This window comes from Candoia aspera, chromosome 4 (assembly GCF_035149785.1).
Source record: "Candoia aspera isolate rCanAsp1 chromosome 4, rCanAsp1.hap2, whole genome shotgun sequence".
Classification (NCBI taxonomy): Eukaryota; Metazoa; Chordata; class Lepidosauria; order Squamata; family Boidae; genus Candoia; species Candoia aspera.
The window spans coordinates 117,779,218-117,807,180 of record NC_086156.1 but is presented as its reverse complement, the minus strand read 5'-3'; the positions used below and the strand labels follow the sequence as shown (position 1 = coordinate 117,807,180).

The 27,963-nt window shown below is 51.1% G+C and overlaps 1 protein-coding gene across 3 annotated transcripts; it reads right to left on the bottom strand.

The window, feature by feature from the left end:
* Positions 1–224: 224 nt before the first annotated feature.
* Positions 225–26,561, bottom strand: SLC2A4 (solute carrier family 2 member 4). 3 transcript variants are annotated; one of them, XM_063301690.1, is made up of 11 exons: positions 26,403–26,561; positions 15,590–15,709; positions 14,264–14,436; positions 13,227–13,351; positions 12,510–12,625; positions 11,544–11,706; positions 10,530–10,717; positions 10,337–10,441; positions 8,444–8,545; positions 7,340–7,543; positions 225–2,263 (listed from the first exon to the last, which is right to left on the bottom strand). In XM_063301690.1, the coding sequence occupies exons 1-11, from the start codon at positions 26,481–26,483 to the stop codon at positions 2,060–2,062; spliced, it is 1,581 nt and encodes a 526-aa protein (XP_063157760.1). In that variant the 5' UTR covers positions 26,484–26,561; the 3' UTR covers positions 225–2,059. The 3 variants fall into 3 exon arrangements, with proteins under 3 accessions (XP_063157760.1, XP_063157761.1, XP_063157762.1); XM_063301691.1 differs by lacking the exon at positions 26,403–26,561 and adding an exon at positions 17,856–17,881; XM_063301692.1 differs by lacking the exon at positions 26,403–26,561 and adding an exon at positions 15,849–15,866.
* Between the last annotated feature and the right edge of the window lie 1,402 nt (positions 26,562–27,963).

Below are 27,963 nucleotides of genomic sequence, written 5' to 3'. Positions count from 1 at the left end.
AGAATTGCTCCAAAGCCTTCAGGAATAGCTGTTTCCATGGACAAGCTGCACATTAGGGGGAAAATATTCTCCTGGTTTCTCTAACGTGATTAACTGATTAGAGTCCAGCTGCCTCCTATGTTTTGCATAGCATCTTAATATTTCCACTGCCTTTGGGAACTCATTTCCTATAGGAAATATCGTATCAAAGTATCAGTCATGCAAAGCAAGAAAAACCCACAGTGTAGCCATCTCTATTCTTTATATACAAATACCATTTTTCTAGAAATAGAAAGGGTAACATGCACACGCAAAAACCTGCCTGCAATTTTGAGACATTTTCTCTTAACTACACAAGCTGAAAACAAAACCCTCAGCGCAGTTATACCAAGTTGGAGGAGAAAACGTAATCTCTTTTTTTAAAATTGTAGAGTCTTGCATCTTTTTATTTCTATTCTGACTTCTGAGCGATGCAGTCCACCAGCTTCTATTTTGAAGTTCCATGCTTTGGTGGGGGGAAAAAAATGCAAATCCTAACCCTCATGGATGCAGAGAGAGGCTTGAAAACTGCGGTTGTTAAAAGTGCTGAAGAATCAAACGGAATGGAACCTAAGGCAATTTAAAAAGTGTGGCACAACCACAGATCTCTGCGAGAAAAATGATTCCTGGGAAACTCTCTGTCTTTCAAAAGCAAGGGGTCCTTGTGACAAGCTGGGGGATAGAATTGAACTGAGTTCAAACCAGCCCATACCTGGGTGGGGGGCTTGTGAACATGCTTGGCAAGATAGGAAGTCAGCTGCCAAGTGATTCCTTGTACTATTCTAAATGGGAAGATTTTTTTTCTTTCAAACAACTTTCTGGGTAGAAAAACCAGCCAGAGCCAGGTTGTCTTTTAATCTCCCTGGGCAAACCTCTGGTGGTTTGGGAGGCAGTGGTCTTGTAATCATGGGTGGCCCAGAGAGGCAGAAGGACAGGGGTTTTAGTGGTGCCATCTGACCAGCTGCCCTGCCGAGCCCCTCCTTGGCCTGGACCAGGGATGGGCTGGCTCGGGAACATTTCAGCGCAAGAGACCAGTTCAGCTCCCTGGAGGAGCAGCCTCTTTCTCGCTCTTGGCCCCCTGCCTCAGAGGGGAAGGGGCCAAGGAGGCATTGAGGAAAAGGGGAAGGGTCAATGTGGGGACCCCCCCACCCTGGGCGGTGCCAAGAGAGCAGCCAAGGGAATGCCCTCCATAGAAACCAGCCTCCGTCCCTGTCCTGGCACGCCTGGGCTGGGGACTTGTAGCCCCACCTACTGAGGTGCCCTTGAGCTGCATCCCACCACCTGGAGCGCCCATGGCAATCACCAGCCAGCCAGCCACCCGAGGGCCAGGGAGGGACTACCAGGCATCCCAGGCTCTGTCCTTATTGTGGATCCCAGGCTTGATTTCTAGAAGAAGACAAAGTTGTCCCGAAAGTTAGTATTCTGGACCATGTGGATGCCCAGAAGAACGAAGGCTGCCAGTGGTGTCTCCTGAGTGAGTACAAAGGAACTCTGTCCATGTTCTGGGACACTCTGATGCACTCAGGGAAACAGGATTCAGCCCTACACAAAGCCAACCGAGTAGAAAACGAAAAGTCTTTGGAGGACGGCTAGTTTGCAGCCGACCCCTCCCCTTGGGGGCCTGGCTCTTCCTTCAGAATGTGCTTTGGGGAATTTTTGGCAAATCTAGGCGAAATAGGGCTGCCCAGGGGGCACCTTCCCACCCCACCAACCTACTCCAAAGGCCATATTTACAGCATCAAGAAAAGGGGCCTCTCCTTGAGTGACTTTTCAAAGAGCACCCCCTCCCTAGCCATCTCACTGATAAAAACAATCCTCCTTTATTGCTTTTCTTTTAAAAACATTTTTTTTAAAAAAACGGAAATGCAACCAGACCAAACAGACCGTTTGGCCCAGACCACCAGCCCACCTCCCCGGGGCTCGCAGCCTTAAAGTGCTAGACAAACCCTGGTATCTCTGCCACCATGCCTGATTCCACGGGCCATGGTTTCCTTTCCTTTCTGTGGCCGTGACCCGCTTCCCTGTCATCACCCCTGTCCCTTCACTCATGGCCATCTGGACTCAGCTCATCCAGCTCGGTGTACGGCTTGATCTCGCGATCCAACAAAGACGGGGTGCGTCGGAATGTGGCGGCGATGTCATCGAAGGTGCGCCCCCGGGTCTCGGGCACCTTGAGATACGTGAAGATGGCGAACGCCAGGAGAAGGATGGCAAAGATGAGGAAGACGTAAGCCCCAATCGCCTCCTGCAAGAAGAGGGATTGGGCATTTGTCAAAACTTGTGTTAATCCGTTTTGCACCATTAAAAGGGCTTAAGAATTCTCCCCAAATCAAATGAAAAATTACCCCACCCCACCCCCATGCCTCCAAGCCTCTCCCTCCTCTCCCCATCAAGAAGTGTTCAGCATGACTCCTGGCCACCAAACGATGCCCACTGCACGTCTATGGGAACGTGCCCTTTGGCTTGACTCAGTTGGCGTGGGCAGCAGCCAAACTGAGCCCGCTCTGCTGGACACGGTGGTGCAGGTGTTGGCAGCGCCATCCAGCGTTGGCGGCCTTAATTTATGTATAATTAAGAGGAAGAGCCATTCCTGGGGTTGGTTGGTTCCCTAGTCCGGCTGGGACCGGTCTTATCCCCTTATGAGTTGAATCAGATCTGCCGTCACTTGGATTTTATTGTATTTTATACTGAGATTTATTGCTTATTGATATTATTTATGATTTTATTGAATTTTAACTGTTTTTATTGTGAGCCGCCCAGGGTCCCCCGTGTGGGGGAGATGGGCAGTGATAAAAATATGATTGATTGATAAATAAATAAATAAATAAATAAATCTGGGGCCTTTGGTAAGAAGGGCTGTGTAGGGGAAGCTCAGCACAAGAGGATAGTGGGGCTCGGGCTATGGCCAGGAAGCTCTGCGCCATTTCAATCCTCACGCAGTTGCCTTACGAGCACCCATTTCACATTATGGGCAGACCCAGACCTTCCCTGCTGTCCTTTCCGTCATTCAGTCAGCTGCAAAAATGAAGACCTCCAAGTTGGATGGAGGGCTCTGCTGGACCTGCCCATGGATGAACCCAGCGATTCAAGGGCACCCTTTCTTAGGCGCTGGGCTCACACAGCACCTTTAGCCAGCTCAGTGAAAGACCCAGCTGCTGCGTGGATCCAGCCTGTTCGCCTTCTCTAGGCTTTAACCTTGATTCGTTTTGTTCTGAATGCAGCCTGTGTGGGTGGATTGGCGTTCAGTGCCTCACGCGGACTCAGAAAATGGGCTAATTTCATGACCAAGTTCGGCATGCTGTAGCTATGAAACTGTCACCAGAACAGAACTATTGTTGTTGTTGTTTATTCGTTTAGTCGCTTCCGACTCTTCGTGACTTCATGGACCAGCCCACGCCAGAACTTCCTGTCGGTCGTCAACACCCCCAGCTCCCCCAGGGACGAGTCCGTCACCTCTAGAATATCATCCATCCATCTTGCCCTTGGTCGGCCCCTCTTCCTTTTGCCTTCCACTCTCCCTAGCATCAGCATCTTCTCCAGGCTGTCCTGTCTTCTCATTATGTGGCCAAAGTATTTCAGTTTGGCCTTTAATATCATTCCCTCAAGTGAGCAGTCTGGCTTTATTTCCTGGAGGATGGACTGGTTGGATCTTCTTGCAGTCCAAGGCACTCTCAGGATTTTCCTCCAACACCACAGTTCAAAAGCATCGATCTTCCTTCTCTCAGCCTTCCTTATGGTCTAGCTCTCGCAGCCATACGTTACTACTGGGAACACCATTGCTTTAACTATGCGGACCTTTGTTGTCAGTGTGATGTCTCTGCTCTTAACTATTTTATCGAGATTTGTCATTGCTCTTCTTCCAAGGATTAAGCGTCTTCTGATTTCCTGACTGCAGTCAGCATCTGCAGTAATCTTTGCACCTAGGAATACAAAGTCTTTCACTGCTTCTACATTTTCTCCCTCTATTTGCCAGTTATCAATCAAGCTGGTTGCCATAATCTTGGTTTTTTTGAGGTTTAGCTGCAAACCAGCTTTTGCACTTTCTTCTTTCACCTTCATCATAAGGCTCCTCAGTTCCTCTTCACTTTCAGCCATCAAAGTGGTATCATCTGCATATCTGAGATTGTTAATGTTTCTTCCAGAGATTTTAACTCCACCCTTGGACTCCTCAAGCCCAGCTTGTCGCATGATGTGTTCTGCGTACAAGTTGAATAGGTAGGGTGAGAGTATACAGCCCTGCCGTACTCCTTTCCCAATCTTAAACCAGTCCGTTGTTCCGTGGTCTGTTCTTACCGTTGCTACTTGGTCGTTATACAGATTCCTCAGGAGGCAGACAAGATGACTTGGTATCCCCATACCACTAAGAACTTGCCACAATTTGTTATGATCCACACAGTCAAAGGCTTTTGAATAGTCAATAAAACAGAAATAGATGTTTTTCTGAAACTCCCTGGCTTTTTCCATTATCCAGCGGATATTGGCAATTTGGTCTCTAGTTCCTCTGCCTTTTCTAAACCCAGCTTGTACATCTGGCAATTCTCGCTCCATGAACTGCTGAAGTCTACCTTGAAGGATCTTGAGCATTACCTTACTGGCATGTGAAATGAGTGCCACTGTTCGATAGTTTGAACATTCTTTAGTGTTTCCCTTTTTTGGTATGGGGATATAAGTTGATTTTTTCCAGTCTGATGGCCATTCTTGTGTTTTCCAAATTTGCTGGCATATAGCATGCATTACCTTGACAGCATCATCTTGCAAGATTTTGAACAGTTCAGCTGGGATGCCGTCGTCTCCTGCTGCCTTGTTATTAGCAATGCTTCTTAAGGCCCACTCAACCTCACTCTTCAGGATGTCTGGCTCTAGCTCACCGACCACACCGTCAAAGCTATCCCCGATATTGTTATCCTTCCTATACAGGTTTTCTGTATATTCTTGCCACCTTTTCTTGATCTCTTCTTCTTCTGTTAGGTCCTTGCCATCTTTGTTTTTGATCATACCCATTTTTGCCTGGAATTTACCTCCAATGTTTCTAATTTTCTGGAAGAGGTCTCTTGTCCTTCCTATTCTATTGTCTTCTTCCACTTCCGCGCATTGCTTGTTTAAAAATAATTCCTTATCTCTTCTGGCTAACCTCTGGAATTTTGCATTTAATTGGGCATATCTCCCCCTATCACTGTTGCCTTTTGCTTTCCTTCTTTCTTGGGCTACTTCTAGTGTCTCAGCAGACAGCCATTTTGCCTTCTTGGTTTTCTCTTTCTTTGGGATGTATTTTGTTGCCGCCTCCTGAACAATGCTGCCAACTTCTGTCCAGAGTTCTTCCGGGACCCTATCTACTAAGTCCAGTCCCTTAAATCAATTCTTTACCTCCACTGCATATTCCTTAGGAATATTAGTGAGCTCATATCTAGCTGATCTGTGGGTCTTCCCTAATCTCTTTAGTCTGATCCTAAATTGTGCAAGAAGAAGTTCGTGATCTGAACTACAGTCAGCTCCAGGCCTTGTTTTTACTGACTGTACAGATGTCCGCCACCTTTGGCTGCAAAGGATGTAATCAATCTGATTTCGGTGTTGTCCATCTGGTGAAGTCCATGTATAAAGCCGTCTCTTAGGTTGTTGGAAGAGAGTGTTTGTTATGCAGAGTGAATTGTCTTGGCAAAATTCTATCAGCCTATGTCCTGCTTCGTTTTGTTCTCCCAGGCCATACTTACCTGTAATTCGAGGTGTCATTTGACTGCCCACCTTAGCATTCCAGTCTCCTGTGATGAAAATAACATCTCTTTTAGGTGTGTTGTCCAGTAGGTGCTGCAGATCCTCATAGAACTGCTCTACTTCAGCTTCTTCAGCATTTGTGGTTGGGGCGTATATTTGGATCACTGTGATGTTAGATGGCTTGCCCTGAATTCGAATTGAGATCATTCTGTCGTTTTTTGGGTTGTATCCAAGCACTGCTTTAGCCACTTTACTATTAATTATGAAGGCTACTCCATTTCTTCTGTGGTCCTCTTGTCCGCAGTAGTAGATCTGATGGTCATTTGATGTGAAGTGGCCCATTCCAGTCCATTTCAGTTCACTGACGCCCAGAATGTCTATCTTTAATCTTGACATCTCACCAATAACCACATCCAATTTGCCCTGGCTCATAGATCTTACATTCCAGGTTCCGATGGTGTGTTGATCCTTAGAACATCGGATTCGCCGTTCACCACCAGCACCGTCGGCCGCTAGCCGTCCTTTCGGCTTTGAGCTAGCTGCGTCATCACGTCTGGGGCTAGTTGAGCTCATCCTCTGTTCCTCCCCAGTAGCATTTTGACCATCTTCCGACCTGGGGGTCTCATCTTCCAATGGTATACCGACATATCTCTGGTTGTACTGATCCATTTAGTTTTCACGGCAAGAATACTGGGGTGGATTGCCATTACCTTCCCCAGGGATCGCATTTAGTCTGACCTCTCTGTCATGACCTTCCCGTCTTGGGTGGCCCTTCACGGTTTAGCTCATGGCATCATTGAGGTGCTCAAGCTCCAGCACCACGACAAGGTAACGATCCTTTGCTGAAGAACAGAACTATTACTGGACAGTAAAAAAAAAAAAAGTACAATAAAAATAATTTCCATTTGAAAGGATAAATATTTGATCCTGCCCTGGCATCTATCTCCAGGAGGGAAAATGTCTCTGTAAATGCCAGAGAAACTCCCTCTGTGATTTCCAATGGACCAGTTTATTTCTCCTGGAACTCTGCCACAACCGATCAATGACGTGTTACCTGAGATCTGCCTTCAGTCAGCATAGCCAGTGACCGAAAACTTGCAACATGTATGACCTTCTACTGCATGAAGCTCTGCAGTCTAGAAGACTTTTTTAAGACTCCCGTTTTCTGAATTCCATGTCTGGAATTCCATCCCACTCTGCCACATCCTTGGCTCTGCTTAGGGAATCCCCATTCCTACTCCATCCCGAAGTGGCCTCTCTGCCCCTTATAAGAAACAAGATGGAAAGCTGACCCACCCCTTCAGCCAGGCTGAAAGACCAGCTCCCTTTCTCTTCTCCTTTCCCTTCAAGTACATAAGAACATAAGAACTACCATGAAGTTTAAGGCTTGATTCCTGAGCTTATTTTTTTCTCTTCCCTCCCCCTCCCTCTCTCCTTTCATGCTATGCCATTTAGACGGTAAGCCTATGGCTAAAAGCTTCTTTTCATTTAATTAATTGATTAACTTGTAGGAAGAGTGGGAGAAAAATGTAAGTTTTTAATTAAATTTGAATAATAAATAAATAAATAATAAAAGTCATCACCATCACCTGTATCAGGGTCCCAAACTCACCTGAATGGACGGGAAGCTCATGCCAATGATGAAATTGCTAGTCCAGTTGGCAAAGCCGGCCACAGCCATCGCAGCAGGACGGGGCCCCTGGCTGAACAGCTCTGCTACAATGAACCACGGAATGGGGCCTGGCCCAATCTCAAAGAAGGCCACAAAGCCAAAAATGGCCACCATGCTGAGGTAGCCCATCGAGGGCATGCTTTTCTGCCAAGGGGAGAAAATGGGAGCTTCTGAGCCGATGTTCTGGCAGCAAAGGGCCAGGGCTGAGCAGCCAATGAATGAGACGCTTCCGCGCGGGACGTATTTCTCTGCTTATCATAGTTGAACCCCAAACTGGGGCAGCTCAGATTATTTGAAAGGGATGATGGCTTATTCAGAGGCTGTCAAACCAGTTCATTTCTAGCACACAGAGCCAGAAGGGCATTCTTATTTATGCATTTATTTACTGGTTAGATCTACATCCTGCCTTTAGCTTCAGGGGTGCACATCATGCTCCCTCATCCCATTTCTTTTCCTGCAACAATAACCCTGCGTGGGAGGCTGGAAGGAGGGAAGGTGACTGGCCCAAAGTCTCCCAGGGAGCTTTTGTGGCTGAAGATGGATTTTCTCTGCTCCTAGTCCACAACCCTCACCACCCTGGCTGTCTTCTTTACCAGATATCTATATGTTTGGGTGCAAATGTGAGGTATGTGTCCTAACAGTCAGGAACCAGGCTGAGACAAGGAATAGGTCTCTAGTGTTTTATTACCGCTACATTAGATAGAAAATCCTAACAAACCGAAGAAGCGTGGGAAAACCCAGACAGATGAACCCCAAAAGTCAAGGCGGGTCTGTTCTGTGTCTCTTTGAATGGCTGCTCAACTCCTCGCTACTACGCATGCGTTTTCCCCCCTGGATCGGGGCCCACTCCTGCTCACCATCTGTGCTCATGACAGACATTTAGGCTCTTGCAGCGAGGGGGGCCCTTTTGGTGAACCGCTGGGGAGGAATGGGTGGGGAGCCATGGCCTTTTCTCCCTCTCCAGTGAGGGTGGAACTCCCTGCCACAGGAAGTAGCTTTCAAGCAAAAGCCTCTTTGGAGCAGAGCTGAACTTGTACTACTCACCAGGAAGAGGAGAGAGACCATCATCAGGATGGCACAGATGCTCATTCCAGATAAGCCCACAAGGTGTAATGTCCGCCTTCCTGCTCGCTCGACCAGGAACACCTGGAGGACGGTGAAAAAGTTAGAAAGCAAAAGCTGCTGAGGATAATCAACGGAGGAAGGAGGACGACCACAGTGGGAACCCTAACAGCCGTTTAATTTCTACAGCAAATTTCCGCACTTGACCACCGCTAAATCTTGCAATCAATGGAAGGGAAGAACGGATGGATCCAGACTCATTATAGGGCTGATGTCTCCAACCTGTTGTCCTCCCATCATCCCCAGCCTGAGGGCCTCAGGGCCCTGCCGAATTTCTGGGGAATCCTTGCAAGACTCCTTCTCCTGCTGGGCTGACAAAGACTCCGAAGGAGGCGTTACTGGAGGGCTGCCTCGGACCCCCATTTTAGCAGCCAGACTCAGTTCAAACCAGGATTCAAAATGCACACCCGATGGGGCACGCTTGTCTCTGGCCTCAAAAATCATATCAAAATGAGGGGCTCGAATAAAAGGCCTGCTTACATGCACCTTGGAGCGAGGATTTAAAAGTTACTGCATACGTGTTTCATTTCAAAATGCAAACCACCAATATTGGAACGCAGCATACGCTTAGAAAGGAAGGTGGGAAACTTGAGGAGCTAAGAACGAGAGGGGTGGGTGCAATGACTTCACAAACCCTGGCTGAATTTTATGTCCTCTTCCATTCAATAAGCCCCTTTAGAAGAGGAGAAGGCCCAAGACCAAGAAGACAACTTGGAAAGAAAGGACGCTTTACTGAATATACAAAAGGAACTGGCGGATTTTTTAAAAACCAAAAGGGAAATACAAATGAGAAACCAAGAGAGTGACTTGGATTATTTTTTTTCTTACTGGATTTACAAAAGAGGGTTCTTAAAGCCTTGAAGGGATTTGTGCAATGGGACAAAGAACAACTGGAGAGAAATCAAATCCTACAACAATATTCGAACACACTAAAGATCAAGACTGTTAGAAGTCAAAGGAAGGAATATAAAGTTGGTTTATTTGATCAAGGTTAAAATAAAATATGTTGTTACAAAGCTGGCAATTCTTTATGGATTTTTTGCTGATGTCTGGACTGGAAAGTTGATGCTTTATGCATTTGTCTCTAGATAAGGGGTGGGATATGAAATGAAGAGATATTTGTTTGTAACTTAGGAGGAGTGGAGAGTCGCTAAATTAGCTTATACTTGTGATAAAGGTTGGAAGTCACTTCTTTATATACTTATTTTCTCTTTATCATATTCTCACTTTTTCTTCTTTTTTCTTTTTTCTGGCACTTTTTATTCTTTCTTCCTTTTTTCTTCTCTCAAGTTTAGTTATTTTAGTTTTTACTATTATAACCAACATTTTAAATAAAAATTATGTTAAAAAAAAGAAGAGGAGAAGGCTCCCTCCTGAAGATTCAAGATTTATCCTTTACACTCAGGTGCCAACGTCAATACCCAGGGGTGTCCTTTAGGGAGGTCAAAAAAGTCAAGAGGGTGTCTGTGACCACACAGTTCCAGCTGCGTCTTTTAAATGTGCAGTCATACATGCGGCCCTGGCTTTTCCCTTTTTTGTTTCATGTCCGATCACCCCTCCACACACCGCTTTTTACAAATATAATAGAAATGCAGCAAATGAAAGCAATTGCCAGCATCCCTCTGAGTTTGAAGGGTGGGAAACCAGATGTTGAAGGCTACAAGCTCCCTGCGTTGCCTGCCAGAGCAATCAATGTCCAGGGACACTGGGTGTCGAGGATGAGCCTCATCTGTGCCGCCCTGTCTTCCCCGCTCCAACCCAGGCTGTAGAGGAGGGTGGAAGCCATGAGGGTCAGGACAAGGCGGGAGCTCTTACCGAAACCAAGGTGAAGACGGTGTTGACCACGCCTGTCCCGATGGTCGCATAAATGGGCTGCTCCAGGCCAGCTTTGGTCAAGATGTCGGTTGAGTAATAGAAGACCTAAACAAGAACAGAGGAGGGTCTTCCTGGTTCTTGGGCTCCCCAGCCCCTGCCCCACTTTCCTCCTCCCTCTGGCAGCCCAACTCACCGCATTGATGCCGGAGAGCTGCTGGGACAGCTGAAGGACCACCGCGATCAAGAGCGGCTGACGGTAGATGCGGGAGCGGAAGAGCTGAAGGATGGAGACCTTCTGCTCCGCGTCCATGCGGCGTTTCTCTTCCTTCATCTCCGTCAGCGCAGCACTCACGTCCTGGCGCCCGGTCAGCCGCCTGAGACCTGGGAAGGACACGCGGGAGCTGAGCATGGGCAGAGCACTGGCTAATGGAGGTGGGGGGAGAGTAAGGGGAAATAGGAGGCCCTGGGGTGGGGGAAGAGCGATGGCCAATGGTTGGGATGACCAGAATGCACATCCTCATTTTCCCAGAGCTATTTCAGGGCACTAGGACCACGATTCCCAACATGCTGTAGGGTGTTAGCTGAGGATTGTGGGAGGATGTTAGCTGAGGATTGTGGGAGTTGCAGCCTAAGAGCACCAGGAGGGTAATGGATTTGGGAAAGACGGACCAGATTCCATTGGTGGATCTATAACTGTGAGGAGATGAGGGAAGGGAGGAATAGACCAGGACAACTACATCTGGCTGAGCAGAAGAAGGGGTCCCCCACAAAGTGGGCAAGTGAAAAGAAAAAAATAAACAGTGGTTTATAAGAAAAGGGCTTGGGGCACACCACCATTTCCCCCTATTTTACCCATGTGAAAGATCTATTAAATGCATCCAGAGTTGCATCTAAAGCAGGGTTTCTCAACCTCAGCAACTTTAAGAGGTGTGGACTTCAACTCCCAGAATTCCCCAGCCAGCTGGGGAATTCTGGGAGTTGAACTCCACACCTCTTAATGTTGCCGAGGTTGAGAAACACTGATCTAAAGAAATCCACATTCAGTCAAGCTTAGCTGAACAGAGGGGTGTGGAACAGAAAGGAGTTGGATGATAGAGCTGAGGCTGAGCCAGGGACCCCCTGCTTGGGGGAGGTGGGGAGAAAAGATGGGGCCAGGCCAGCAGCAGCAGCCATTGACCCCAAGGAGGCGCCGGATGCAGCCGCTCACTCTCTTTGGCCTTGGACTCCTTGTTCCGAACGATGTACAGGTAGCGCGGGCTCTCCGGGCAGAAAGGGAACAGCAGGAGCTGGACAAAGGAGGGCACCACGGTGATGCCCAGTAGGAAGGGCCAGAGGGCCTCCGTCCCCAGCAGGGTCTCCAGGCCACACACCTGTTGCAGGAGAAAGCCAGCAGGTCCGGGATCAGTTCTAACTCCGCATGAAATGGAAGACGCGGTGATCAATATCGGTGCGTTTCCATACCTCTTGGTGTTCCGATGTGTAGATTGTCATAGCCAGGGGGTCAAAAAAGTCAAGATGGGGGCTGCAATTGCAGCAGTCATCTTGGCTTTTGGACCCTCCCCACAGGCTGGCTGGGGGTGATGGGAGTGAAGCCCCATCACCCCTTCCAGGACACTAAGTGGGAAAGGGCTCCAGTGTCAAACACCCAAAACTAAGGTCGTAATTTATACTGCCCCAAAGACCTCCCCAAGAGGGGACACACTGTAAGACTTCAATCTGGCATGTGTCAGAATAAGACGGGCGCTTAATTTGACTCACTCGTGATCTATCGCTAACTGAGCGTTTATTCCGCAGGGGAGCCCATCAGCTTTCTGACCAAGTCCGTTCTCAGTCTCGTGGGCTGGAATCCACAGGACCTCATGGCCGCCACGCTGGCAAAGGGTCTCATGGATTTCGGGGGTGCTTCTCATAAGTAACTTAGTTTAAATGCCACCCGGTCGTGGCAACAGCAGCTGGAACTAAATTCGCTTTCTGAATCCCGCAAACCACCCTCTCTTGCGAACGGGCAACCCGTGTTCCTTATTCACACGAAGAGGAACACCACATTTTCATTCTAAATCAGGGACAGTCAAGGCCACCCTCCGCATTGGTTCCTAACCCTTCTTTGACGTGATCCTCATCCATCCACACCCACAAATCCCTAACACGAGGGGGGATCACACAGGACGCTTACCTGGGCGATAAGTATTCCAACGACGATGGCTAGCTGATTCAGTGTGCCCAAAGCCCCCCGAAGTTTGGTGGGGGAGATTTCCCCCACATACATGGGGACAAGTCCTGAGGCAAATCCTAGCATAGAGGGGGGGGGAAAGTGGGGGGGGGATGATGAATGAGACAGCTAAATTCACTCCCAGCCCCTGCTCAGTGGGATAACCCACTGAAATGCCTCCTTGCGTAAAAATAATGCTGGAAATCCATCATCTGCCCTAATGCAGAGGCATGCTACTCCTGAACATGGAGGTTTAACAGAAAGGAAGCTTAGGGCTCTCCAAATAGATGGCCATCCTAGGTTAGCCCAGCCCCCCATCACCAGTCCTGCTCCTTCAACTTTAGGGCATCTTTGCCTGCCATATGATAGGTAAGCATGTTGGAAGGTTGGTCCGTTCAGTCATTCATTCATTGACTACATTGACACTCCATTCCAGTCACGGAGTTCAATCTACAAATCTCTGAATGTGATTGAGACAAAATGCAACAACAATACAGTTGTGGAAAAACCCTCAGCACTGCCTGCTTCCTTCCACCCCAGGAGCAGTTAAGAGATCTTGGAGAGTCTCGTCCCCAGGAGATCTTCTCCCGTGGGCTCCCTTTCTCGCCCGGCACCCAGGGACCGGCAGGAAGGACGCCAGCCTCCCTTGCCCTCCCCCCGTGAAACGCCCCCCCCCTGTACCTGAGAAAGCCCCGATCATGAACCGCCCAAAAATCATCATCTCGTACGATTTGCCCAGCTTTGCCAGTCCCATCAGGCTCCCACCGAGAAAGGCCAGGCCGTTGTTGATGATCATAGCTCTCTTCCTGGAAGGGGAGAGGAGACCAAGCTGCGTGGACAACAAGCCCCTTCTGGAGTGCCTCAAAGGTGCCAGTCTGCACCGTCGGCTTTCGGGCCTTGCTGAGGGAAGGAAGGGCCTGTAGCTGTACCACTTCACAGCAATCCGATCAGACTGTGTTACGCCCCACAGATTGATTGATTGATTGATTTGTACTCAAACAAATCAATTTGCCTGGGATTAAGTCCCATTCAGGCCTGGTTTCCATCAATCCACATTTCTAACTCAAGGTACAACAGCTGCGAGCCGTAAGAAATAAGTGTATTTCGTAAGAGTTTCAGCGTTCAGTATGAAGCTAAGTGCCAAACTGCAGACCTCAGTACAGGGCCTGATTGACTCTGATTTCACATTGAACCAAGTGCCTCCTTTCTTACGGAAGCTTCCCGGTCCCCTTCCTCCGAGCCTCACTCCTCTACTCCAGGACAGGCAGACATTTAACGGGATGCTGCTGTTTGTTATGGACTAGCAGGCCTCTCTGCCCCAAGCCATGGAACCAGCTTTGGGTCATCTCTACAAGTTGCCACCAATTTGCAGTTTATAATGTCGTCTGTCAGGGAGACATTATTAAGTGCCCGGAGAGCAATCACATTAGCCGTAATTAGTTGCTTTCATTAGAAGTAAAATTAGATTTGATGAAGGCTGTGAAGCCTGGCCCCATTCCCTCGGGGGAGTGACCCCATTCCAGACCATCGCTGTAATCCTGAAATGCCCTGACCGAACACCTGTCACACACATCAGGTTTATGGAACGAGGACCCCGCAGGTGGCCATGTAGAGAGGCAGCACTGCCAGACAAGGCTTCTCTCCAGTTGTAGTGCACTCTGCCCATGCTCAGAGGAGGCGCCGCTTCCTCACCAGGAGTTCGCCCCAGGAGGACTCACCTGCCAAGCCATTCAGAGACCACGCCAACCATAAAGGAGGAGAGCATGCCGCCAAGGGAAAAGATGGAGACCGACAAGGACCACAGGATGTTGAGGACACTGGGGTCGATGGATGTAGCATTTTCCACGCCTTGGCGGTGCATCCATGTTGCATTGTAACTCTGCTGAATGATCTGTGGAGGTGAAGGGGGTGAGTGTCCAAAAGAACAGCGTTCTGAGTTGGAATTCAACCCTCTTCCAGAAACATGTGAATCCCACAGGCTGAGATCGGATGTGCCTCATCCCCAGGCCCCTCGACCCAAGCCACCTCTGGCTGCTGGCCACGGGGGTGGCAGGGAAGGTACCCCTAAGCACATGGGTTCAGGCAGGTTGGCGAAGACCACAATGGCTTGCTTGGCCCTCCCATCCCTGTTCAGATTAAAACCAGGTTTCACACTGAATGTGCCAGCCAGACTTTTTCCTACAAATTTATTGAAATGGGAAGAGATGGTGTTTGTTGACTATTATTCAAATAAAAGAGCATCCTCGATCCCTGATGCAAAGTCATGCCGCATGCAACAGCTCTGTTTAGTTTTTAAAAGCTTTATGGCGCCTGGAAAACTTAGGGGGTAAGAACAGAATAACAATAAAAGAATAAGGGTAAAAGAGGCCTTTCCTTTCCAGGAAAAGCCAAAGAGTTGAATTTTCTGACATTTGCTTCTCTTAGCCACACATGTGGATTTGCACTGATATGTGCAAGCGGGAGGTGTTCTCCATCCAAAGAGTTTCCTTGAGACAGGGGAAGGCGGACACTGGATGGCAACTCACGCATAAAATATTTTAGCTGGGGCTCTGCAAATATGAAAAAGTCCCACCCAGGAGCATCCATAGGAGGGTCAAAAAAGTCAAGACAGTGGCTGCAACTGTGCAGTAGAAACCCTGCCCATTTTTGACGTGTAGGGCAAAGTGGCCATTTTGACCTTTTTGACCCAGCTCTCTGGAAGAGGCTTTAATGCTGGGAAAGGTGGAAGGAAAGAGAAGAAGAGGAGGAGGACCAGCAGAAGGTGGATGGACTCAGTGACAGTGGTGAGGGGGGCACTCATGGAAGGGCCAGGTTGGGGACAGATTCTCATGGAGGAAATCTATGTGATCACTAAGGGTGGACACTGACTTGATAACACATCGATCAGTCAATCCCACCCCCCACCCCTCGTAGGCACCCCACCCACTGCTGGAAGACCAGATCTCCCTCCCAGGCACAACTGGAGCATCTCTGCAGAGGCCCTTCAAAGCCCACGCTGGCTACGCTGGCTTCCCACCGGCCTCAGGACGCAGCTCCCTCAGTACCGTTTGCGGTGCGTTGATCACCCCGATGTTGTATCCAAACTGCAAGGACCCCAAGATGGCCGTGAAGACGGACAGGACTAAGACGGGGGTGATCCCGCTACTGGCGTCCTCCACGCTGCCCTGAAAAACACAGTCCCAGGAAGCTCCTTGAGTCCACAGAGGAATGGCGCGCTGGGGGCGGACTTCTCTCCCATACACCTGGGCTTCGTTTCCTTCCAGCCGTTGCTCTGGAGCATGGTATCATCAGGGCTGCTCATACCTGTGGCTCCACCTTGTTCAGGCGATGCCTCGCAAAGGGCAGAGCTCACAAGGAAACGTGTAGCCACAGGCCCGCAAAGACAGCGCCTCCGGCAACATTCCCCTGTGCAAGGCAGGGCAGGCTCTCAGGCATGGAGGGTGCCCTGGGTGTTTTTCTCTAACCCGAACTCTCAACCCTCCCCGTTTGGGGTGGTGTGGGAGTTCTGCGCAGACAAAAAGGCCCCCGGGTGGAGACCAGAATCAAGACCCTGCGTATGGAGTCCAGGAGTCATCTACCTCCTGCCGGAATTCACTTTTTGTCACTTTTTGCTACACCCCCGCCCCCCCAGGAGATGGAGTCAATTCTTTGGCAGAAACAGAGCCAACTGTCAAAACAAAGGCGGGAGGGGCATATTATTAATGTCCAGAACTTTGCTATCCTCCAGGAACCAGCAAGGAGATGTAATGCATATCTAGCCCAACTGCAGCTCGGCGTAGAGTAGTTTGAGAAAGTCATTATGTGATTGTAGCACTCCAGGGGCCACTATGTTGCTGGCCTTCAGGCAAACACTGGGCAGGGCTGCACAGGGAAGAGAGAACCCACAAGCCCGTACATTCTTGTTTCAGGAAGGAGGTGAGAATGGCCTTGCACAGTCAGAAAGGCAACACTCTTGGGGGGGGGAGCTATCAAACAACTCAAAGAAAGACCCCTCCACCATTTTAAATCCCGGGGGAAAAGGGACATCACAACACTGAGAAGCGGGGACAGCTTCATCCTGGCACAGATAGGGTCCGTGCTCCCTTAAAATCATGTACCAGACAGTGTGACTTAGTGGTTAAACTGTACTGGGCGAGGGCTGGGAGACCCACACCCTCAGGCATGGATGCTCACTCTTAGCCTGACTACCTCACAAGGCTGTTGTTGGGAGAATAAAATGTACTTAGTTTTTAAATTTACTTATATAGCTGCCCATGAGAGCCAGTTTGGTGTCATGGTTAAGGCACTGGGCTAGAAACCGGGAGACAGCGAGTTCTAGTCCTGCCTTAGGCACAAAGCCAGCTGGGTGACCTTGGGCCAGTCCCCCTCTCTCAGCCCTAGGAAGGAGGCAAGGGCAAACCACTTCTGAAATCTCTCCAAGAAAACTGCAAGGACTTGTCTAGGCAGTCTCCGCGAATCAGACAAGACTGAAGGGATTAAATAAACACATAAATAAATATCTGCCCAACTCAGATACATGACTCTGGGCAGCTTTCAGCAAAAACAAAACAAAAGGAGAATACAATATAAAAACTATATCAAAACCATATTCGAAAACCATACAACACAATCCACAGCTGAGGTATAAACACCAGCAGCAACAATCAAATAACAACAACAACAATAACAATAATTCTTCCCTTGATGGCACCAGCTTCAAGGTCAAACAATCATCCTGCAAAACGCAGCGGAGTCCCGGCACCAGCTTCCCGGCCCTTTCCGCCACTCCCGCGCAAAAGACACCGGACGAGGCCGGACGGCCTCCGGCCTCGCAGGATCGAGAGGCCGTCGGTCGCTCAGCCGGGTTTCTTCTCTACCCTCCCGCCAACGCTTCCTGCCTGCCCCGTTTGGGGAGCCTGGTCCCAAAGCCGGGGTGCTGAAACCCTGTCGCGAACCGAAGGCGGAAAGGAGCGCGTTTGCACCGCTTGCCCTACTTCGCTTTGGGACCCGAAGAGCGCGGCTCATCCGCCGCCAGCTCATTCCACCCCCACCCCCCCACCCCAAGGGGCTCCCTGCTTCCGCCGCGCTTTTGGGGGGCTCCGAGAGAGCGCGTCCGGGGGGAGGAGCGAGGCGAGGCGACCTGCGGCCCCGGGTCCCTCCGCCCTTGCCGGCACCCCAGAGAGCCCCCTGAAGCCAGCCCGGCCGGACCCAGCTCTGCTCACCCCCACCCCGCAGTGCCGCCTGCTGCCCCCGCGTTGGCACCACCCAGCCCCGGGGCAGCAGCCTCGGAACGGCCCTCCACCGACGGGGGGCGGACGCAGAAACCCCTACCCTCGCTCTGCCCAGCACCATCCTCAGCAGCGGCCGGTTGGGAAGAGTCTTCCTCCAAGTTGGCAACCCCCGCTGGCAACGCGAGCGTTTTCAACTGACGCACGCGGCGCCCGGCCCTTCCCTCCCCCGCCCGGCCCGACGTTTTTCCACGGAACTGCTGCGACTGACTCCGCAGGGGGGAGGAGAGCCCCGGCCAGGAAAAGGGGGGCCGGGCCAGGGCCGCGAGCGGGAGCGGCGCTTTCGCTAAACTGCCCTCCTCCGGGAAGTTTTTCCCCCCCTGCTAGGAATGTTTGAATTTTTTTTTTCTCCTTGCCACGGGATGCTGCGTGAGAACGGTGGCCATTCTGGGTTACACGCGTCGCTTGTTCGCATCTCATTTTTTTAATGTGTGCATGTATGTATGTATGTATTTATTTCTGTAATTGGAGGTGGAAGCCCCTGGGAGCCGGTCACCAACTGAAGCAGCCTGAATAAAATAAACACGTATTTTAAATAAACGTACTGATTATATATGTTCTGCTGTCGGAGTCTCTGGGTGGTTTGGGGTTTTTTGCTTGAAGCGGAAAATTCAACAAGGAGAGGGAAGCTTCCCTGTCGTATTTCAGCCTGCTTCCTCGGAGCAGCACAGGGAGGTTAAAACAGTGTATCTCAACCTGGGGAATTTTAAGACGCGTGGACTTCAACTCCCAGAACTCCCCAGCCAGTTTAAAACAGAATGGCTGGCTGGGGAGTTCTGGGAGCTGAAGCCCATGCTCCCAAGGTTGAGAAACACTTCTTTAAAGACTGGTGGAGACCCCAAAGATGGAGCGGTGAATTAATGCCCCTCCCCGGAATTCTTACAATAGAGAGAGGGAGGCGGTAGCGTTCACGCTTGCAAAACGGAAAGCCGGTGATTCCTGCTTTTTTTCTGCGCTCGCCCCTCGACCGAAAGGCTTCCTCGCAGCCCCTGCGCGCAGGAAGGCGTGTGCATGTGGGGAAGGGCGGGCAGCATCGGAGCCTGCTTCCCAAACGCGGCGCTCCCACAGCTTCAGGGGGTCAGCAGGCACCGAAGTCCATATTAGGGGATGAAGCTGAAAGCCAGCAAGCTCCGAAACGTAAACAGGGAAGGAGGTCAATACGAGCAGGCAAGGTCGCCTTCTTGTGCTGCGGGACAGGAAGGGAGGGGGGGATGTCACCCTTTACAGCTCCCGTGGGGAAGGAGAGGAAGTGCTCTGAAGCCCAGTCGAAGCCTCCAGGAGGACAGGGAAGCGAGGTTCTCGGGCGTCTGAGCGTGTGCAGAGTGCCTTCCTTTGAAGGCTTGCAACCCGGCAAGGAGGGAGGTGGCCCTAAGAAGGGCTTGGATGCAAGCCAAGGGGTGAATCCCAGCTCCTCTTAACACCATGCTGGCTGGGGAATTCTGGGAGTTGAAGTCCACACGTCTTCAAGTTGCCGGGGTTGAGCGACACTGCCCTAAGCAGTCTTTCTTTCTTTGCTAGGAAAACCTCTTTCTCAGCAGCAGTGCCTGTTTCTACCCCTCCCAAAAAGGACCGCGTCCCCAGGCATGCTGCTTTCTTAGCCACAAGGACTATCGCTTTGAAATGCAGAGCAGCCGCTGCAGTTCAGGAAAGGCAAGCTCCGTGCGCCGGAAAAGGTGCTACCAGACTCCTGACTTTTTTTCTTTTTTTTAAACCATAAACTGACACAGATCTAACGTCTACAAATAGAGGCGGGGCATTTGACGGTTTCCCCAGACCTTCGACCCTAAACTCCCTTTCCTTCCCTGCCACTTGGCTTTGGGGCAAAGGTATTTTATTTATTTATTATTTTATTTTTCAAATTTCTGTCACCGCCCATCTCTCCCGAAAAGGGGACTTTGGGTGGATATTCCTGAGAATGCAACCCGGCCCGTGCGGAGCAAAGCCGGCCATCCTCAGGACGCTCGTTTTCCTCCGCAGGCTGCGGTGGAAGAGGGTGTGGGGAAGAGAGAAAAGGCTTGATGGAAGTCCCTTGTCTCCGTGCCTGTCAACGCGTGTGTGGGTCAAAGGCAGGTCAATGCCACTTCCCTTCGGCCCCTCCCCAACGCACAACCGCTTTTCCAGAGAGCAGCGTATCCGCAGCTCCAGCTGTAAAGACCAGAGATATCGTTATCAGGTCAAAACTTCACATTTGAAAAGCGGGCGCCCTGCAGAATTGCTGGCCAGTTCAGAAGCAACCTGGAGAATCAGAATGCAATAAAATAAAAACACAGTAACACCCTGGACCAGTTCAGAGAGTCTCCCCCCACCCCCAAATAATAGCCAGAAGGACCCTGCTTCTAGACATGGAGGTTCCATTTCACTGGCACAGCCAACAGCCTCTCCCACTGTAAGCACCGAAGCTGGTGGAGCAGGAATTGCTGACGCTTATGCCAGAAAAAGCCATTTTGTGAAAAAGGAGAGATGGCAGAAATGTTCCAGGCCAAGGGCTGGGACTCACAGAGTGCAGAGTCACACGTCTAGCAGAGAAGGCACGATTCCAGGAAGTGGTTAAATGGAAAAGCTGAACAGATGCCTGTCATTCCTTGCAGTGAACCTGCCAATCCAAGTTTCTGGGATCTGCTGGGAATGTGGAACAGGAGAGAATTTCTCCCTCAACGCTCCTGGAGGACAGACCGCACTGATGAAACAACAGCAAGAGATGCCTGGGAGCTCTCAGCCATGCAGCGACTTGCCGAGACCTTTCTCTGGAATCAGGATCAGTCTGCAACCCGGATGGCTGGCCCAGTGAACCAACAGATAAACCAGCAGAACTGGCCACAATTAACAGCTTGGTTCTTCTCTTGGCTCACCCACCGAGGCCAGTGTTGCTCAAACTTGGCCACTTTAAGACGTGTGGACTTCACCTCCCAGAATTCCCCAGCCAGCATCTTAAAGTGGCCAAGTTTGAGCAACACTGGCCTAGAGCCAAACACCCCCCTCTCCCGACAAGTACAATAGGAATCCTGACCAATTACTCCTGTGAATTCAACATCTCGCTCAATCTGGAGGATTTCCCCACAATTCTACACCATGTAAATCACTGGCCTGGTGCATAGGGCAACCCTAGCACTTTGGGGCACGCCAGAGATCTGCATGTCCTGATCCTGTCAAAGGGGTGACTCCAGAACAGAAAATCTGCTGCCTGTGACAAGGTGAGTGATTTGGGGTCATGGCGAAGGCACCAGGCCAGAAACCGGGAGGCCGTGAGTTCTAGTCCCGCCTTGGGCATGAAGCCAGCTGGGCGACCTTGGGCCAGTCACTCCCTCTCAGCCCTAGGAAGCAGGCAATGGCAAACCACTTCCGAAAAACCTTGCCAAGAAAACTGCAGGGGCTTGTCCAGGCGGTCTCCAAGAATCGGACACAATTGAACAGATTTAAAAAAATGTCTAATTTACAGTCATGAAGTCCCTCCCAAGACAGAGTTCCTAAGCATGCACAGGCAAAGGGTTACTCCAGCACAGATTAAAACTTTCAAAAGTATTCCAAGTATGTTGGTTTCTTCTCCACAGCAATGACAGAGATGCACGCAGCTTCCCCGGTGCTGAAAACAACCCTTGATCCCCCCTCAAGATCACTCAAGGAGGACCAAGTCTGTGTGTTTGGGCGTGCAGGCTCAGCTGAGCTAGTTGTGGGCAGGCACATTTGTGGATCTGACATGCTCACATAAACACCCCACCACCACCACCGAAAAGAAATATGACTCCTTAGCACCGTCCGGGTCCTCCCAAGAAAATAGTATCACTTTTTCTTGGATTCCTGAAGATTCGTTCCCTTGACCAGAATGGTTGTTGTTTGTTCGTTTAGTCGCTTCCGACTCTTCGTGACTCCATGGACCAGCCCAGGCCAGAGCTTCCCGTCGGTCGTCAACACCCCCAGCTCCCCCAGGGACGAGTCCGTCACCTCTAGAATATCATCCACCCACCCTGCCCTTGGTCGGCCCCTCTTCCTTTTGCCTTCCACTCTCCCTAGCATCAGCATCTTCTCCAGGGTGTCCTGTCTTCTCATTATGTGGCCAAAGTATTTCAGTTTGGCCTTTAATATCATTCCCTCAAGTGAGCAGTCTGGCTTTATTCCCTGGAGGATGGACTGGTTGGATCTTCTGGCAGTCCAAGGCACTCTCAGAATTTTCCTCCAACACCACAGTTCAAAAGCATCGATCTTCCTTCGCTCAGCCTTCCTGATGGTCCAGCTCTCGCAGCCATATGTTACTACGGGGAACAGCATTGCTTTAACTCTGTGGACCTTTGTTGTCAGTGTGATGTCTCTGCTCTTCACTATTTTATCGAGATTTGTCATTGCTCTTCTCCCAAGGATTAAGCGTCTTCTGATTTCCTGACTGCAGTCAGCATCTGCACTAATCTTTGCACCTAGGAATACAAAGTCTTTCACTGCTTCTACATTTTCTCCCTCTATTTGCCAGTTATCAATCAAGCTGGTTGCCATAATCTTGGTTTTTTTGAGGTTTAGCTGCAAGCTAGCTTTTGCACTTTCTTCTTTCACCTTCATCATAAGGCTCCTCAGTTCCTCTTCACTTTCAGCCATCAAAGTGGTATCATCTGCATATCTGAGATTGTTAATATTTCTTCCAGGGATTTTAACTCCAGCCTTGGATTCCTCAAGCCCAGCTTGTCGCATGATGTGTTCTGCATACAAGCTGAATAGGTAGGGTGAGAGGATACAGCCCTGCCGTACCAGAACAGAGGAGAGCTGTATTTGTCTGTGGGGCACCTTTTCCAATGAACCCATTTTATTTAAAGGCAGAAGCTTTTGTGGGGGGCCGATCCTGCCTCTTATTAAAATGGTTTTGTTGGGAAAGGTGCCACCTGACGCCTGGTTTTTTTAGATCAGAATGGGGATGTCTTCCAATCAGCTCCCATTTCAGTTGCCCATCCACGAGGGGTGGGGGGTGGGAAAGGAGGCAGCAAGGAGGTCGTGGCTGGACCACAAGAAGCAGGTGATGCTCAAGGGCGTATTCTGGGAAGGGAGCTGAACACTATTGCTGAATGGGGCTCACCCCCTTGTGCCATCCATCTACCAACCCCTTGGCTGTTGGTCCTGAGCGCCCCCCCCCCAACAAAGAGATGGCAGAGTGTTTGAGTGGAGTGCAGCCTTGGTTGCGTAATCAGATGCCCCCCCCCATGAGATAGGAGGCGGGGCTCGTGGCCACCTTGGCAACCTCAAGTCCCTCTCAGTGGGGGGTGGGGGTGTTGCCCAGCTTTGAAAGGACAGCACCCATGTGCCCAAGGCATCACAGGGTCGCCTTGGATTGAGGCTAGTGGCCAGCAGCAGTTCGTAAACCATGGTCCACAGCTCAGGGCAGGGAAGGAACCTTATCAGCTGTGGCAGAGTCAGCAAACCCAGAGCACGGTGTCGGGTACTGAGTGAGCCCCGCCATGCGCCTTGCCAATTCAAAGGAGCAAGTCTGGCAGGCAAAACCTAGTCGCTGCGGTCTATGAAGCATGGCTTGTGGCTTATAATGAGTGTTAGGCCAGCCAATTAGAGCGCATTCAACAAACCCTGGCAGGCTAAGAAGGCCGTTTTGGCCAGGAACATTAACTAGCTTACAATCACATCTGTGCGTCTGTCCGTCTATCTGTCCATCCACCTATCGATATGTCTAGCTACGTGTCTGTCTGTCTACCTGTTTGTCCATCCGTCCTTCCCACAGCCATGAGCCATGTGTCTGTCAATTACAGAAAGCATTTCCCACATCAAGGATCTGTCACAGAAGGTGGGAAGGTGGGATAATCATTTTAAAAGCCTCTCCCCCCCATCCCACCCCCACCCCCAACATGGCAACCGCAGATTTCCTGACACGACTTCAAGGGAGGTTTTGAAATCTAAAGGACCCAATTTTGGAAAATGATCTCCATCCAAAATAAGTAAAAGGTCTTAGAAGGTGACACGGGTTGTAAACAGATCCTTCACGTGGCAAAGCCTAGGAGTCACATGGAGGAATGTGTACCAGTAAGAATGCAATGCCCTTTTGGCAAGCCTCGGAACAGCATCAAGCACACATGGACTTCCCCAGGTGTGATGCGCCAAGCACACAGCCACGATCCGTAAAAAAGCTGTGCCATCCTCAGCACACCAATGGCTGCTTTCATTCAAATTATCACACTCATAGATGAGCCTTTTCTGGGGCATCAAATCTATTGCTTATAAAAAATAAAATCGAAATACCAGTACACCACCCAGGGTTGTACTGAACCCTTCCAAAGATTATGTAGAAGCAGCAGAGATCAGGGATAAGCTTTACTGAGGGGCTTGGAAAGGGCACCCTCTGAGCCTCAGTTTTGCTACCTGTAAAATGGGCGTCCTTTCAGCCACCAACATGGGGCTATTCATGCGTCCACAGTCAATGTTACCCCTTTTGCATGGGAATCCATATGTGCCACTAAATACATACCATGGCATGATGCCACACAGTTCAAAGAGCTTTCAGACAAATGTGCCACCTGGTTATAGAGAGATGCTTTCATGTGCCTTCCTGTAAAATACAGTGAGCTTGCCTGGTCATATCTTAACAGCTCAGGAATAATGGAGATCACTCTTCGAACAGTGTGATGGGGCATGGAAGACTAATGAGCCAACAGTTTGTGAATGGAAGCAATGCATTAGATCAGTATTTCTCAACCTCAGCAACATGAAGATGTGTGGATCACAACTCCTAGATTTCAACTCCTCTGGGAGTTGAAGTCCACACATCTCAAAGTTGCTGAAGTTGAAAAACACTGCATTAGATAAATCAGGATTCGCTTCCACACCTAAGTGCAGTTAATTTGCTGGTACCAGCGAGCAGTTTTGCAACAGGGCTGAATATCTCAGATTTTTTAAGAGGATGGATGGATTGAAAAAGAAGGGCTCAGGGCGAGCCTCTGGTGGGCAGGGGCAGCAGGGATGCCCAGCTCCTGCCATGGAATGACAGGCCAGTTCTTATCACCATCCCTCGTCCTGCCAGGAGTGGCCCAGTGGGTTTGCTTGCCCGCCACCTGCAAAGTCCCCCATCTGTCACAGCTTAGTCTGCTGAGCAAACTCAGCCAAATATGGCGTGTTCAAGCAGCAAACGAAGGAAATGGTTTGGAGTACAACCTTGACTTGCGGACCCAAGACATCAGCCTCAGAGTTTGCTGCTCAGCCCTGGAAAACAAAGCGAAGCCTGCCCAGCAGTCGCATTCACACAAGCCAACTCGCCTAGGCTCAAATGCGGTTGGGTCACCAGTCGCCCCGTGAGACAGCTATCGCCCCCTAAGGGCAGCTGGGCGTTGCACTTGTGGGGAACCCAACAGTCATGTGTTGTTAGCAAAATGTTGGATTTATTGTGTTAGGGGAACCAGCCAGATCAGGGTTTCTCAAACAGACACCCTCGGGTTCCACGAGAGGTCACCGGGGGTTCCCTGGGAGATTGCAATTTATTTAAAAAATAATTTCAAATGTGGGCCACTTCACATTAAAGAGGTAAGTTTCGTTCTTCGTTGTTAGTTTAAGAACACTGTTCATGCATCTAGACAGGCCCACCCAGGAAACGAATAGAATAATTTCGTAACCTCCGGCCTATCTTTGAGCCTGAATGTGCAGGGGTTCCCCGAGGCCTGGAAAATATTTCAGGGGTTCCTCCAGGGTGAAAAGGTTGAGAAAGGCTAAGCAAGATAGTTATTCAAAAGGACTTCCATGGCACCCAACTGTATGGGCGAGTCTTAGCATCAGAGGCATATTTCTGTAAGGAAATGTTCCTTTGCACATCAGCAGCGGGGCACTACAAACAAGGGCCATCACAACCATCCATAAATGGATAAAAATGTCATCTTTAGCAGACGCAGACATTGTTCCTGAATTCCATGAGGTCTAGAAACACTCCATTTCAGATGTATTGACCCTGATGTCAGATGCTTCACAAGAGGTCCAGATTCGACTCCCCCCTCCACCACCAACACAGGCCAGGCTCTCACAACCCGCCAAACTCTAAACCTGGGTTAATAAAGTCCAGCGACAGCCACTAAGCCTCAGATTATATCATCAGGAACTTGGAGTACCGTGAAACACGTCATGCCCAATTTGCAGACAAAACATCTCTGCTAGACGGGAGACGGAGAAAGACCCTTTGCAGGGGCTCAGAGGCAATTCGGCTTGGGTCCCCTCCCCAACCAGCACAGAGAGACCCCCCCAACTTCACAGCCCCCCCCCAACTTCGCACAAAGAGCGCCAAGGCCAGGGTGCCAAAGGAAACTGCCCAGTCTCTCCCAGCCAGGCCCGCAACTAGGGTCTCAGTCACCCGGGGCAAACATGGATTCCACGCCCATTTTGGCGCCCCCCCCCCCGTGCTCATTTTGGCGCACATGCCCCGCTCGCCCCCCCTAGTTGCGGCCCTGCTTCCAGCCTTTCCCAAGGGCGGGAGACGCCGCATCCCCGGGCGTGAGAGGCGTCTGCACGGAGGCCTCGGGACAAGGGGTGCGGGGTTGCTGGAAAGGTCAGGCGGGGCAAAAGCGCTGGCCGAGCCCTGGAGGAGGACGCCCCGGCCCGGCTGGGTCTTCCTCTCGCCCGCCCCAGTCACCTCCTTCGCCGCCGCCGCCTCCTCCTCCTCCTCCTCCTCCTCCGCCTCTTCTCTTCGGATCTGCTGGAAGCCGGCTGGCATCCTCCTGGCAGCGGGGGCGCGCGGAGGGCTTTCCCGGGGCGCCTCTGGTCGAGGGAAGCGCGTTCAGTCCCGAGTCCGGGGACAGTCCCAAAGGGCCCGGGCGGGCGGGGGGCTGCCCGCGAGGCCAGGAGGCACTTGGAAGCAGCGAGCGGGGAGTCCCGCGCCCGGCTGGCGAGTCCCGGGCGCGGGGCAGGGCCGGGCAGGGCACCCTGATGCGCCCGCCCCCGCTCGCTCATTGGGCCCGCCCGGGCGGGGAGGGGTCGCTCGCGGCGCGCGACTCTCCGAGCTGCCGGGGGTGGGGGTGGGGGTGGGGGCAGAGCCCGCGGGGGCGCGGGGGGACCCCCGGATGGGCAGTTTGCGCCGCGCGCGGTCCTGGCGCTCGAGAAGCGGGGCGGAAGGGAGCGCTTGCAAAGCGGGTGATTATCGTCAGTGGTTATGATAACGGCTACTGCGATTTCTGTTAATGCCGCGGTCTGCACCTCGCCCGCCAGGGTGCGGGGCGGTCCAACCTCGCCCTGAGCCTTTTTTTCCCTTCACAACAACCCTGCCAGGTAGGCTAGGCTTGAACTCATGGACTGGGACCGGGTCGCGATTGAGGAACTAGTGGGGCGGCGTGGCGGGGGAGGAACTCGGAGGACCCCTCCAGCCATTACAGGACATACCAAATGCCTTCCCGTGTCTTTCCCCCGGGTACCCCACTTACAGTACAGGTAGAGGCTGTATTCCCCTTTAATCGCCAGTTAAAGAGAAGGAGAGAGAGGCTAGCTGGGAATAATGGGCATTATAAGTATAACTGCACGGGTTAAGGTAGCATTGTTGCTGAGGAGGGGGGGGTTGTCCCAAAATCTACCTGGCACTAATGAGATCAGTCCAGCCATAGGTCTACTGCTTCCCCAGCCCCCCAGAACCCATTGACTCGCAGCCTTGCTGATGACTCAGGGGGCAAGTTCAGACAACCCCCTGACCCCCCTGGGTCAAGAAGACACAGGAGCCAGGCCTCAACCCATGAGCTATGCAACAGCCCACTTTGCACAACAGGTGAAAGCCCGGTCTGATTATCTAACAGCACATGGGAGCCCAGCCAGTCTGACTCTGGGGTCAAGACATGCCAATCCTCTCCTGTGGTCCGGGATGGCACAGCTGCCCGCAGGCCGCCCTGGGAGACGGGGCGGGGGGGGCGCTGTAACTTGAGTCCAGGGACAGAAACAGAGGAAGGAGTTGGGAAGGACCTTCATCCCCCACTCCACTGGTCCTAGGTCTTGTGTGTGCTCCCCTTTGGGTGGCATTTAGAGAAAGACACCCCCCCCCCCGCATGTGCCCTTCAGATCCCCTCCCTCCTCAAGGACTCTCCAGCCAATCCAACTCACACCCAGGGGTGGTTGTGCTTCTCCGAAAATAACCTGGAAGGCAGCCGGCCCGGAACGAAGTGGAGCCTGGTTCAAGAGACCTGGCTTAGCATGCATGGGTGGGGTGGGGGGAG

Coding starts and splice junctions, on each gene's coding strand:
- SLC2A4 (XM_063301690.1), bottom strand. CDS start 26,483: ATGCCAGCCGGCTTCCAGCAGATCCGAAGAGAAGAGGCGGAGGAGGAG. Junction 13,352..14,263: donor GTCTCTGAATGGCTTGGCAG/GTGAGTCCTCCT, acceptor CTCCCCTTCCAG/GAAGAGAGCTATGATCATCA. Junction 10,718..11,543: donor GGAGTCCAAGGCCAAAGAGA/GTGAGCGGCTGC, acceptor TGTCCTTCCCAG/GTCTCAGGCGGCTGACCGGG.